Source organism: Carassius carassius, chromosome 38, assembly GCF_963082965.1.
Source record: "Carassius carassius chromosome 38, fCarCar2.1, whole genome shotgun sequence".
Classification (NCBI taxonomy): domain Eukaryota; kingdom Metazoa; phylum Chordata; class Actinopteri; order Cypriniformes; family Cyprinidae; genus Carassius; species Carassius carassius.
Window position 1 is genome coordinate 25,424,429 of NC_081792.1, and position 13,551 is coordinate 25,437,979.

The window sequence follows — 13,551 nt, forward strand, 5'->3', positions numbered from 1 at the left end:
TTGTAATAATATTTCACAATATTGAAGGTTTTACTGTATATTTGGTCAATTAAATGCAGTTTTGGTGAGCATTGGAGACTTAAAATGCTATATCATCTGATCCCAGAGCCCCAGATGAATCTTGCAATATAATCAGATTAAACCTTTCATATTTCCTTCCAATTAAAGATGCCTTGACCTACTGATCTACTGAGAAACTTGTTCATTAGCCTTTATTAATGTCTTTCTGTGGCTACAGAAGTGTTATCATAATGTTCTGAATTGCAGTTCCATGTTCTTGTACAAATAAATGACACAGTTGTTTGTTTATCCATAAGTTTATTCTGTATTAATCATTAGAAAATAAAATTTCAGTATTAATTCAAATCAAGTCCAGGCCAAAATAAATAGGAAATTTACAAAAAAACAAAAAAAAACAAAAATGTATCAATACAAAACCTAGAGGGATATTATAAGTCATCTGCTACGAAGAGAACCCCTTTTTTTTCTTTTTCATCATGGTATAGAAACCATAACAGAGCAAAGATAAAGACTTTCAAATGGAGAACATCACCACGCATCTTTCCATTACTTCTGTACATATGTTACACTAGAATCTTATGTTTCCTTACAGCATTAATAAGAAAAAGTATAATAGTAGTAGCAACAACTCTAGATGAAAATGTGATAATCAACAGATGTGGCTCTGAAAACTTGTATAATACTTTTTTCAGGTTTTTTTTTTGTCAACAAATCAACGTTAACAATACAGAGGAGTGCACCTTTTTCTCCTTCCTTCTTTGTGTCCGAGCACTGAAAGGTGAAATGTAAATGACAAATATAGATTTCACTAAACCGTACGCACAGTCACAGAAAAAAGTACAAAATTCGCCCACCTTGATACACAAAATATGAATAGAAAACAGGGAAAAACAAATTGCACGTTACAGTAATTTGTGCAAAGACGAACAGCAATGTGCTAATAGTAAAATCCCATTGGTATATTAAGAAACCAAATTTTTTCTTTCCTTTCAGGAGTCCCTGACACGAGGTAAAAGTTAAACCTTTAGTTAAAGTTTTTTTTGTTTTTTTTGAAAAAGTTTTTTCTTTGTTTATTATATAAATAATGCATATTTTATTGTCCTTACCAGTAATTGCTACGAATAGTACAATGTGCCAAGAATGTGCATTGGTCCGTTTACAAGATATAAGTATAATTGACATGAAGACCAGAACACATCTTTTTTTTTTTTTTCTCGCACGGATCATTTCAGAGAGCCCTTTCAGATGTGCACACGCAGTGTTTCATGACAGTATTCGGTTGACTGAAAAGCACAGTACTCTTCCAAAACACAAGAGATCAATAACACTCAAGAACAACAATTTCAACCAACCCCACGTTTCCCTTTATTTAAACTGTACTGAAGCTTTACCCTTCAAGGCAGTGGCCTTTGCAGTCCAACTTTTTTTTTTTGCCCATTAATTTGCCTGTCAAAAATGTCAAAAGGTCAATTGAATTGTATACCTTGTTGAGGCCTAAGGATAGATTTACAACACTTTATAGGCAAAAAAAACCAATACACAACAAAAAGGAAGCTTCAAATGTTGATATGTTTCCCCTGCACTAAAAGAGGTATTTCCAGAAGCCAGAGCTGAAGTGAGAGGTGAAAAGAAAGAAAGAACAAACGAAATAAAAAATAAAAATAAAAGGGGGGGGGGGGGGCAGTATTGCTTAACTAGTTTCTTGTCCTGCTTAAAGGGATATTGCAACCAAAAATGAAAATTGTGTCATTAATTGCTCACCCTGAACTTTCAAATTCAAATTCTTACTACTTCTTACTGAATTCTTACTGAAAAGTGTTTTATTTATTTTTTTTACCCATAACAGTACTTTTATTTTGTGCATTTTATACCCATCTGCTCTGTGCCTGCTCAAAATTCTGTGTAAAGACGTAACGCAGCATAAAAACCAGAGTGGATTAAGCCTGCTCTGTCCCATCTCAACCATAAGTATTAGAGCATACAGTCGTATTTGTATCTGTGTAAATGCATTCATTCCACCTCTAAGTTGCAATGTAAAGTTAGCATATCATTACAATTACATTACATTAATGCATCTGGTAGATGCTTTTAGCCAAAGAGACTTTCATTGCGTTTTTTAGGTGTACAATTTTTATTTTATTAATTCTACTGTTTTAAATAGAGGATTGCAATATAAGAACTTTTGAGCATGAAAATTCTTAAAAATATATTTTTCTATAGAGTGCTTTAGTGGCCCACTTTATAGTGCTGTTGGTTCTAGAATATGTTTTTCCCCCATAAAGATTTCTTTAAAGTTTCATTAAAGCATTATAATCCACGGATCAAATCAACCAGCTGAGGTTGCACATTACAAACCTTTATTCAAAGAAAAAGTATTCCATGAAACACTGCAAAAGACAATTGAATTAAAAACAATGGAGAAATATATATATAACTATTGAGTAGTCTATTATATCTATAGAAACTGTATGTAAGTTTATTGCAAAATATGCATATATATATATATATATATATATATATATTTCGACAGCAAAGTGTATCGATTATGGAGAGGTGACTCTCTGATTGGTTAAATTTTTCTGTATAGCATTATGGGAAGTGTAGTTCTCACCTCAAGTTTAGCTGATAAACATGAAATATGCTAAAATAATGTGAATGGACAGCTTTAACAAAAGCACATGCCATCGATTAACAACCTTATGGCTCAGGTCTGTCGTTAAAGATTTATAAGTTATCATTAAAAATCTATTTCCCTATGGAGAAAATGAATGAAGTTTTTACTTCCAGAACCCAACATTTTCAGCGGAGAATAAAACAATTTGAAGGTGAGTGAATAAAGACAGGATTTTCATTTTTGCCTGAACTGTTTCCTTTAAGGATTCATGATGTGAACATGCACGTCAAGCAACCCAAAACTCCCCCATCATCACATTTTGTCATCATAATTATTATCATTATAAAACTTAAGGAAGATTTCAGTATTCAAAACACCTAAATACATTAGTGGAAATGATTCGCTAATCTGAAACCCTTGCAGTAGTGGGTTATTCCTAGATCAGCCAGTGGCAGCAGGCTTTTCAAAGTGGCAGCATGTTCCTAGTGAAGGTCTTATAGTTTAAATGCAGACTAATTAAGCAGCATTGTTAATGCAAAAAGCATTTACCATTGCACCTTCCTGTGCACCACCCCAGCACAAAATATGCACGAAACACGAACCCTTAAAACGAGATGTCCTATTCCACGGACTCGTTCAATATACACACACAAGAGTGCGATTAAGACATGATTCTGTAAGCCCTACTAAAATCCTCTTAAAGGGGGTCAGCGCTCATGACCCATACTACATGCCGTCAATTTGAAAAGAACACTATGTCGGTTCCGCTTATGAAAATGGACATTGAGAAAACAACTTGCATATCTTGTGCCGGTGTGTCACACACTCAACCTCATAGAAAATTGGCTTTTTTTGTTCTATGGTTTTCACAAACAAGTAAGAATGCATATGAGAAAAGAATAAAGGCAAAGTATTTAATAATAAAGTACAGTACCTATTAAAATAACACCGAATTTAGTCTTTTTTTGAAATGCAATAACATCAATTAGGATTAATATTGCTGCTTTTCTTTTTTGTACAGTACACAATTACAAAATATATGTCTCTTTACAAAGTTTTCTTTACCTTTATATATTACAAGTCATTTACAGCATATTATGAAATATCAAACAGGCTATCCTAAATTAAAAAAATAACCTGTCTGCTAGTGCATTCAACACAAATGCTGAAATCCTCTCAAAATCCACCAAACTGCATGATATCCTTATTGTAAACCAGTGTTGTAGAATTAGCGTTTGTTCTCTAAAATATGCACTTTGCCTTAAACGGTACTAAAATACGGGGCGAGTCGAAACTAAAGCCTTTGTTGAGGGATATGCCATACTTAGCTTGCATTGAGCTTGCAACGTGCTTGATATGCAAAACCCTTAATAAAGTGACTGAGGTAATGACATTCGTTTGATTGTCATCACCGTGGAAACAGCCTGCCACCCCCCCACCCCGGGTACCTCCCCTCACTGCTCATTGGTCCATTTCCTGCAGTGACGGTACAAGCAGCCAATTAAAGTTTACCTCCAGAGTTCTTAGCTCCTCCCTGGTGCCATGACTGCCAAATTCCTGTGTGAGCAGGAAGTGAGCAAGTGGCACCAAAGCGTCCGTTCTTGTGGTGCCTTTCTGCTCTGCTGTAAAGGCACTTCTTTAGGTAGTAAGCCAGTAAATATACTATATTTCGATTTGTTTGTTTTGCTGATCAGTTTCTGAGGAACAGCAGTAGCCGCTTATCAAGTGCTATAAAGTGGTAATGCATATCATTTCATCTGCCAGGTCCTCCTCATACTGCGGTCTGGGTTCGAGTTCTGGTTCCTCGTCACTGTAGCTAGCTGAGACATCTTGCAGCTCGTAGTCTCTGTGGCCCATTATGGGAAAGACAGTGACACCGTTGACACCCTGCGTAATGCCCCCGTTCAGTAGATGACTGGCAGCGCTCTCCATTTCGTCAATGGTCATCTCGCACGCATCTGCGATCTCGTGCTTCGTGGCGGCCACAAACTTTGGATCCTTGGCATATCGACCCAGTCCTTCTGATATCAAGACCTGCTCAAAAAAAGAGGAGAAAATTGTTTTTTTCTGTCAGCATAATAATCTGATTCGGTCTTCAATGACACACAGCATGACATACTGTCACTGTCTGAAGAAAACTTTTTGTCTGGAAACTAGAAACTTTTAAAAAAAGATGGACAAAGTTTTTTGCATTTGAATCTACTTTGCTACAATGCCTAAAAATATATATATATATACACACATACATATATATATATATATATATATATATATATATACACAGACATACATATATATATATATATATATATATATATATCATGATAATCATCAACAGAATTGTCAACAAAATATGCAACCCTAGTTCAAATGCTAAAAAAACCTAAGTTACTAATACTAATTACAAATTTTCACTATATTTGATTGCATAGATCTTGTAAATGGAAATAGGAGGTCTCAGACTCACTGCCTCTACCAGGCTGGTAGCACTGCCTCTCTTTTGGTGGTACTGGTTTCTATACTCGGGTGGGACCTGCAGGTGAACTGGTGAGTAGTTCCTCTGGTACTCGGGGTCGTCTGTATACCACGAGCTTTTCCTGATGGATGAGTGACTGCTGTGGGCGCTGTCCCTCAGAGGACGGTCCACACGGATAAGCGGTGTGTAGTACGGCGTCCGGTCTTTACTTGCAGGAGTGGGAGGAGGTGATGCCCATGATCTAGTAGATTGAGTAGGTGAAAGCCTGTGAGCCCTGCTGGAGTCGAGACCCGCTACCGCCATCACCTGGACCAACAAGTGTGGGGACAAAAGAAATCTTTTGTTTCAATACACAGTATTAATATGTATACAGTATATAATACTATGCTGAAATGTAGGGTCGTAATAAAAATGTATAATATTTCATTAGTTGATATCAGTGAATTTCTTGCATACTATTTTAATTTCTCTTTTATTTATAAAATATTATCTGTAAATGTTCACAAATGAAATTAAAACACTGTCATGAAAATGATGTACATGAACATGTACATAAAGTATATTTTTCTAATATATAGACATTTATTAGTCAATTATATTTAATATTGGTTATTTAAACATAATAAATGCATATATTATAAATGATATTTGTAAATATATTTAACATTTAATATATATATATATATATATATATATATATATATACACACACACATACACACACACAAAAACACACAAAATTTTAATTAAATAGAAAAGAAAAAATATATATTAGTTTAATAAATATTGTTTCATTATTTTTTTATTAGAATATTTAATGTTATATTTTAAATATACTTTTAGATATATTATAAATTACCTGGTGTTGCATGAGATGTAATGGAAGAGCAGTACGCTGATGAGGAAGATCATCCTGACTGCTCTGTCTGCGCAGACACTCAAAATTAAACGATGGTCTCCGATTACCTGTAAACGAGGGTTATTAATATCTGAACAAAACAAAACCATAAAATGGTAAATGGACTGCATTTATATAGCGCTTTCAACAGACCACATGGCCATCCAAAGCGCTTTACAAGTTGCCTCACATTCACCCATTCACACACTCATTCATACACCGACTGCGGTGTCAGCCATTCAAGGCGCCATCCAGCTCGTCGGGAGCATCTGGGGTTAGGTGTCTTGCTCAAGGACACCTCGACACTTGGTCAGGTGGAGCCGGGGATTGAACCACCAACCTTCCGGTTTGTAGACAACCTACATGAACCACTGAGCCACTGCCGCCCCATAAAGCAGAGGGCCTATTTCTACATTTAAAGAAAGGAACCCCGAGACTTGCCTTGCGGTGTTGGAGGAAGCAGTCTTCTCTTTGGTGACCTATGTGAATCATGATAAAGGGGCTGCTCGTCATCCTCATAGCAGCTGTCAGGATGATGGTAACCCCGTGGTGTCTCGTATTCCTGGTCACTGTTGGGGTACCTGCAGGAAGTATACAGTAATTACCCTTGAATGAATTTCTGTCAATTTGATTTACTTGAAATGGGCTACAATAGTGCTACCTGTCACCCGACAGCATGCTGTCATCTTCGTAAAACTCATCTCCACTGTAGTACTCTCCAGTGTAATGATCTTCTTCGTACTCCTCTTCGCGGCGTATAGTGGGTCGTCTTCTGTCATTGTCCTGCGACCTGCATGAAGGTCAGGAGGTCAGTGAGAGGCCGTTAGATTGTGGTCAAAACGTCAGTGAATAACCATGCATTACCATGCAGTACTACCCTGTACGGCTCCAGAGTGCAGTGATGTGGTTAGACCTCATTAGAAAACAAGCAAAATTTATCAAGACAGCTGTCAGAAGTGGCATAGCCTTTGAAGCTTCTGCATATAGTCTTTACTAAATAGCTGTACAGTCTTTAAAAAATCTAGTCTCAGCTTAAAGATATTCTGGTTGAAAATTCCCTTGCATTGAGTCTAGACTTCTTTAGTCACTGTAAAGCATAGACCTTACAGTAAATACTTCAACTGACATAAACAAAAATGAAGCTGTGAAAGAAATAGTCTGTTCAATGTTATACTGAGAAAAAAGTTGCATGCAGCAAGCCCCTCCTCTTTCCCTTCATCACCCAATCACAACACACAGAGACTCAAAGACGCATCCTGATTTATCAATGCTTTACTAGATGTTCCTATAAACTCTGTCCGGTTTTGTAGTCAATCTCTCTTTCTGTGTGTGTGTGTGTGTGTGTGTGTGTGTATGTGTGTGTATGTGTAAGGCCCTGTTCCAAATAGCACTCTCAGTCCTTTGCAGACATGTTAAGTCAACTTAAAGCACCATATGGGAAAGGGCCGAGGTGGAAATCGCAACGCTTTTACCCACCGAACACAGTTGTGCTTATCAATCACTGTCTGTTTCTCTACAAGCATTAGTACCTGCTATATGAACATATAATACCTAATGTAACATACCTAATATACGTCTCATAGTAGCGCCTTCTGTTCCAGAGAGCAGAGAGATGGTTAAGAGAAAGCATTTCGGTTAGGAAGGAAAGAGAGAAAGGTGGAGAAAAGCAGTGGAATAGGGTAAGGGAATGGATGGACACATATATCATACAGTATATACATGATATATACAGCATTTTTATATATGTGAGGCTGTTTTCACACTTTAGTTTGATTGCTTTGACAAAGTCGGACTGAAAAACACCACGTCCTCCCCCCTCACGTGTTTTTACTCATGTGGTTTGACAAGCACCAAAAACATGAAAAGTTTGGCTCCACTTTTTGAAGTTGGTAAAAACTGACCATGGACATTCTGAATATAAATGGGATTCATTTTGGAGTCAGTCTCCCAAATCATGTGCCACCATAAGTCCAAAGTTTGACTCTCTTTTGCTTTTAAATTAACCAGTTGGTTGAAAAACACCTCTCTGCATCCTTGGGTCAATCTGACAAGGCAAAAGTTTTTGCGAATCACACAACTGTTGTCTAATCTTAGCTAAACGTGGCTCAGATGACCATATCAAGCATCATTAATCTTGTCAATGTTTTTGAAATCCTTCACCCAGAAATGGCCTCATTTAAGTGAAGAGACACGAGGTAAGTCTTTATCTTGCTAACCAATATCAAGGTTGGCAATATTACTTGTTTATCTTGTTAAAACTTCCTGATCATGTCAAACAGACCTGTGTCTGCACCAAATGCGTAAAGCAACGCACTCTCGTGGAAATTTGTAACTATTTTACGCTTGTGGGAACTATTTTCAAGATTTGTTGTACAATCTGCTTAAATCCCTTCATACCAATTTTTTTTTTAAACATACATTTCCATTCGAAAAACGGTAAAATTCAAATAGAGTCGGCACCTCATAAAATAGTTATGTTTTTTCATAAGATTGGTTTGTTAAAACACCTTGAAGAAAACATGGTATCACCAAGGTCAGATAATGAACCAGCATACAGTAGGTGAGAGGAGGACAATGTGTGAGACAGGGGCCAGGTGGTTTGATTCAAAGGTGGATAAATGCCAAAAAAAAAGTAATTTAAATCTAATGATCTAAAGGTATGGTCACATTAGCAACATTTTGGCCAAATTTTGAGTTCAATCAGTTGTCTATAGTCAATAGTATAGTAATGTATGAAGCCTAGCTCTAACAGGAGCCACAGTAAAATAAATTTCCATTGCTAATTTGCAGGACCAGCGTTCAACACCTATTCCAATAAAAAATGTCTGGATTTCGCCAGTGAAAATTCGACAAAAAATGGTAAATGTGACCTCACCTTAAAGCTGATGATAATGTGGATCAATAATAATCTAAAACCATAAGTGTAAATGAATGCAGAGTTTAAAAAGTCACTTTCTTCACCAATCTGCTAAAGAAGACAAATGCTTAAGAAGTTCCTTAGACCTTGTTTTTCATCATTCCTAAAGCAATTCTAATAAATTAAATGGAATGAAGGAATTGGTTTAAGAAGTCGGGGACATTCATGAGATTACACCGTAATCTGCTAGCATTATCAAATCATTGAATAAATAGAAATACATATTTTAAAATAGTAAGAGCAAGATTCTGGATGAACAAAAAATGAATTCACCTTTGACCATGTGGGGTCCTGGGCTTGTCATATTCTCCATAGTATGATCCCGGGTAACCGTTAGCGGGCATATGCTCATAGTAACGATTGTGTCCTCCGTTGGGTAGACTGGACACATTGGCGTTGTTGAGGTTGATGTTGGTAGACTTGGGCGACTTGTTGTAGGAGTTGTGATGATGATGATGGTGGTGGTGGTGGCGGTGATGGTTTTGCTGCGCCATAACGTTGGCGCGACCCAGGCGCCCCACGGGCTGCTCCATGTGGGCGTAATGTGGGGGCGGCTGTACCTGCAGGGGGCGCTGTGTGGCGTTTGTCTGGTGGCCGGAGCTTCTTCGGGGATCACCATTTATATGGTTAATGTGGTTGCCAAAGAGTCCTCCATTCCGCTGTGAAGAAATACTTGTGTTTGTAAATTTAAAGAAATACACATTGAACTTTACTCAGGGTCGACACCATATTTAAGTTTGCGCAAATTAAATAACACCTAAAGGCCTGTTCACAAAAGGACAATAACAATAAAGATAACGTCTCTAGGCTACGTATGTAACCCTAGTTCCTCGAGGGAACGAGACGCTGCGTCGAAAGCGCTTTGGGGAGCGCGTCCAGCGTACGCGACTCTGAATATCGTGTGTAATCAGTCCAATGGAAGGGCGTGACATCACCGACGTGGTGACGTAAGCGACCAGGAAGCTATAAAAGCACGTGCCACGCAGCTGGCGTCAGCTTCGAGTACCAGCAAGCGCCGGCAGGGGTGCCGGGGGTATGGCTCCGAGACGCAGCGTCTCGTTCCCTCGAGGAACTAGGGTTACATACGTAACCTAGAGACGTTCCTCTTCAGGAACTCGAGCTGCGTCGAAAGCGCTTTGGGGAACGAGTCCTAACTTCCCAGGAATATATACTGCTCTTAATGAGAGGTGTTTGCTCTGGGACCACACCAAGAACTGGTGCGCCAGCTTGTACAAAGGGCGCGAACGCAGACCTCCCTGGTGGTTGATGTAAGAGACCACTGATGTGTTGTCGGTGCGCACCAACACATGGTGACCTCTCAGGTCTGGGAGGAAGTGCTTCAGTGCACGATAAACTGCTAGCATTTCTAGACAATTGATATGCCATGTTAGATGGCGATCGCTCCACAGACCACGGGCAGGGTGGCCACTCATGACCGCACCCCAGCCGGTGAGGGACCCGTCTGTCACTAGTGTCACACGGCGACAAGGAGCTCCCAGCACCGGGCCCTGATTCAAGAACCAAGGTTTCTTCCACATGTCTAAGGCACGGAGGCAACGCCCCTCGGGGAAAATCCCTTGGTCTTGAGCTACCACTGTAGGGGTCTCATGTACAGCAGGCCAAGAGGTATCACGTTGGACGCAGCTGCCATCAGACCCAACAATCTCTGAAATTGTTTGACAGTGAGTGACTGGCCTTCTCTGACTCTCTTGACTGAGATGAGGATCGACTCGATACGAGCAGGGGACAATCGTGCCTGCATCGCGGTCGAAATCCCATACTACGCCTAGATAGGTGGTTCTCTGAACCGGAGAAAGTACACTCTTCTTGCCGTTCAGTCTCAAACCCAGCTCCCCCATATGTGCGAGAACGACATCTCGATGTCGAACCGTAATCTGCTCTGACTGAGCTAAAATCAACCAATCGTCGATATAATTGAGAATGCGGATGCCCTGCATGCGCAGGGGGGCCAGAGCCGCATCTACACACTTGCGGGGTGAGAGTGAACGTGCGGGGTGAGAGTGCGAGGCCAAAGGGAAGTACTCGATATTGGTAGGCTTTGAAAGGCTATTGGTATGCTTATTGAAAACGAACCTCAGAAACTTCCTGTGTTGTGGAAGGATGGAGATATGAAAATATGCGTCTTTGAGATCTATCGTGACAAACCAGTCCTCGGACCTGATCTGAGCTACAACATGCTTGATTGTGAGCATTCTGAACTTCAGTCTCATAACTGAACGATTTAAGACCCTCAAGTCTATAATCGGACGCAGCCCCCCATCCTTCTTTGGAACTATGAAATACCGGCTGTAAAATCCGGACTCCCTGTCCTGAGGAGGGACCACCTCGATGGCCCCTTTCTCTAATAGGGTTTTCACTTCCTGTTCCATAACCAGACCCTGCCTGGGGCCCACTATTGTGTGAACGACCCCGTTGAATATAGGCGGCACGGGGCCGAACTGAATGCGGTAGCCTTTTTCTACTATCTGCAGGACCCAACGAGATACATTTGGCAGTAGTTTCCACGCTGCTAAATAATCTACTAAGGGAATCAGTCTCTCGAGACTGACCTCTGGTGTAAGAGACCCCCGCAGGGGCGGCCAAGAGGTATCACGTTGGACGCAGCTGCCATCAGACCCAACAATCTCTGAAATTGTTTGACAGTGAGTGACTGGCCTTCTCTGACTCTCTTGACTGAGATGAGGATCGACTCGATACGAGCAGGGGACAATCGTGCCTGCATCGCGGTCGAAATCCCATACTACGCCTAGATAGGTGGTTCTCTGAACTGGAGAAAGTACACTCTTCTTGCCGTTCAGTCTCAAACCCAGCTCCCCCATATGTGCGAGAACGACATCTCGATGTCGAACCGCAATCTGCTCTGACTGAGCTAAAATCAACCAATCGTCGATATAATTGAGAATGCGGATGCCCTGCATGCGCAGGGGGGCCAGAGCCGCATCTACACACTTGCGGGGTGAGAGTGAACGTGCGGGGTGAGAGTGCGAGGCCAAAGGGAAGTACTCGATATTGGTAGGCTTTGAAAGGCTATTGGTAGGCTTATTGAAAGCGAACCTCAGAAACTTCCTGTGTTGTGGAAGGATGGAGATATGAAAATATGCGTCTTTGAGATCTATCGTGACAAACCAGTCCTCGGACCTGATCTGAGCTACAACATGCTTGATTGTGAGCATTCTGAACTTCAGTCTCATAACTGAACGATTTAAGACCCTCAAGTCTATAATCGGACGCAGCCCCCCATCCTTCTTTGGAACTATGAAATACCGGCTGTAAAATCCGGACTCCCTGTCCTGAGGAGGGACCACCTTGATGGCCCCTTTCTCTAATAGGGTTTTCACTTCCTGTTCCATAACCAGACCCTGCCTGGGGCCCACTATTGTGTGAACGACCCCGTTGAATATAGGCGGCACGGGGCCGAACTGAATGCGGTAGCCTTTTTCTACTATCTGCAGGACCCAACGAGATACATTTGGCAGTAGTTTCCACGCTGCTAAATAATCTACTAAGGGAATCAGTCCCTCGAGACTGACCTCTGGTGTAAGAGACCCCCGCAGGGGCGGCGAGCGTCCCAGCCCCGCTACGCGCACGGGCGGAGGATACTGAGAGCGATGCTCGCCCGGGGCCGCTGCGCCCTGGAGCACTGGCAGGGTTGGCAGAACGACCCCTAGAGGGCACTGAGGTGGGACGGGCACCGTGGACTGCGGTGTGTGCCATTCTACCCCAGCGGAGGCTGCCCTCTGAAACCCCGGGCCATTGGCGTCAGGGTTTCTTGGCCGAGGACTTCTTAGCTTCGATAACCGCCCTTAGATCTAATTTTGGGCTTAGAAGACCTCGGCCTAGAGCGTCGACCGACGCGGAGGAGCACGAGAGGCGACGCTCTGTTTCTGGGCCTCGTGGTGTGAGGAGCTAGGGTGCGGCTGGGGCATCTCCTTCCCAGATGCCCCGAGGGAGCGACGAGGGAGGAACTTATGGAACGTCGCCGCCTGTTTACCGGCCTCCTGGAACCTGTCGACGACAGAATTAACGGCGTCGCCGAACAGGCCAGTCGGCTGGATCGGGGCGTTCATGAGGCAGACCCTGTCCCGCTCTTTCATATCGGACAGGGTCAACCATAAGTGCCTCTCCGCGGCCACCATAGCTGCCATGGACCGCCCAATTGCTCGGGCGGTCTCCTTGGTGGCGCGGAGGGAGAGATCAGCGGTCCTTCTTAACTCAGAGATATCATGGGACTTGATCTCCTCTCCCTCGTCTAGCTCCTTAAGCAGGTCGGCTTGGTACGCCTGTAACACCGCCATGGTGTGCAGACACGCACCAGCCTGACCTGCAGCCGCATACCCTTTGCCCACCAAAGCCGAAGTTGTTCTTAGTGGCTTTGAGGGCAATGCCGAGGCCTTTAGAGATGATGCCGCGCCAGGGGACATATAGCTCGCGAGCGTCTGTTCCACCCGGGGCATTGCTCTATAACCGTGCTCTCCCATCCCCACTACATTTCCGTAGTAATCAGACGAGGGGATGTAGAGGCGGGCCGAGAATGGACGTTTCCACGACCTGACGATCTCATCATGCAGGTCGGGAAAGAATGGAAGGCCCCGGCTGGGAGGTGG

At 42.0% G+C, this 13,551-nt stretch overlaps 1 protein-coding gene across 1 annotated transcript in view; it reads right to left on the bottom strand.

The window, feature by feature from the left end:
* Nucleotides 1-3,535: 3,535 nt before the first annotated feature.
* Nucleotides 3,536-13,551, bottom strand: part of LOC132119636 (voltage-dependent L-type calcium channel subunit alpha-1D-like) — an 89,949-nt gene continuing 79,933 nt past the window's right edge. Inside the window, exons 43-49 of the mRNA XM_059529776.1 lie at nucleotides 9,200-9,585; nucleotides 7,575-7,601; nucleotides 6,671-6,799; nucleotides 6,451-6,590; nucleotides 5,971-6,077; nucleotides 5,103-5,417; nucleotides 3,536-4,669 (exon numbers count right to left, since the gene is read on the bottom strand). Of these exons, the coding sequence (XP_059385759.1) occupies nucleotides 4,364-4,669; nucleotides 5,103-5,417; nucleotides 5,971-6,077; nucleotides 6,451-6,590; nucleotides 6,671-6,799; nucleotides 7,575-7,601; nucleotides 9,200-9,585 (1,410 nt within the window). The 3' untranslated portion in view covers nucleotides 3,536-4,363. The remainder of the gene's footprint in view (nucleotides 4,670-5,102; nucleotides 5,418-5,970; nucleotides 6,078-6,450; nucleotides 6,591-6,670; nucleotides 6,800-7,574; nucleotides 7,602-9,199; nucleotides 9,586-13,551) is intronic.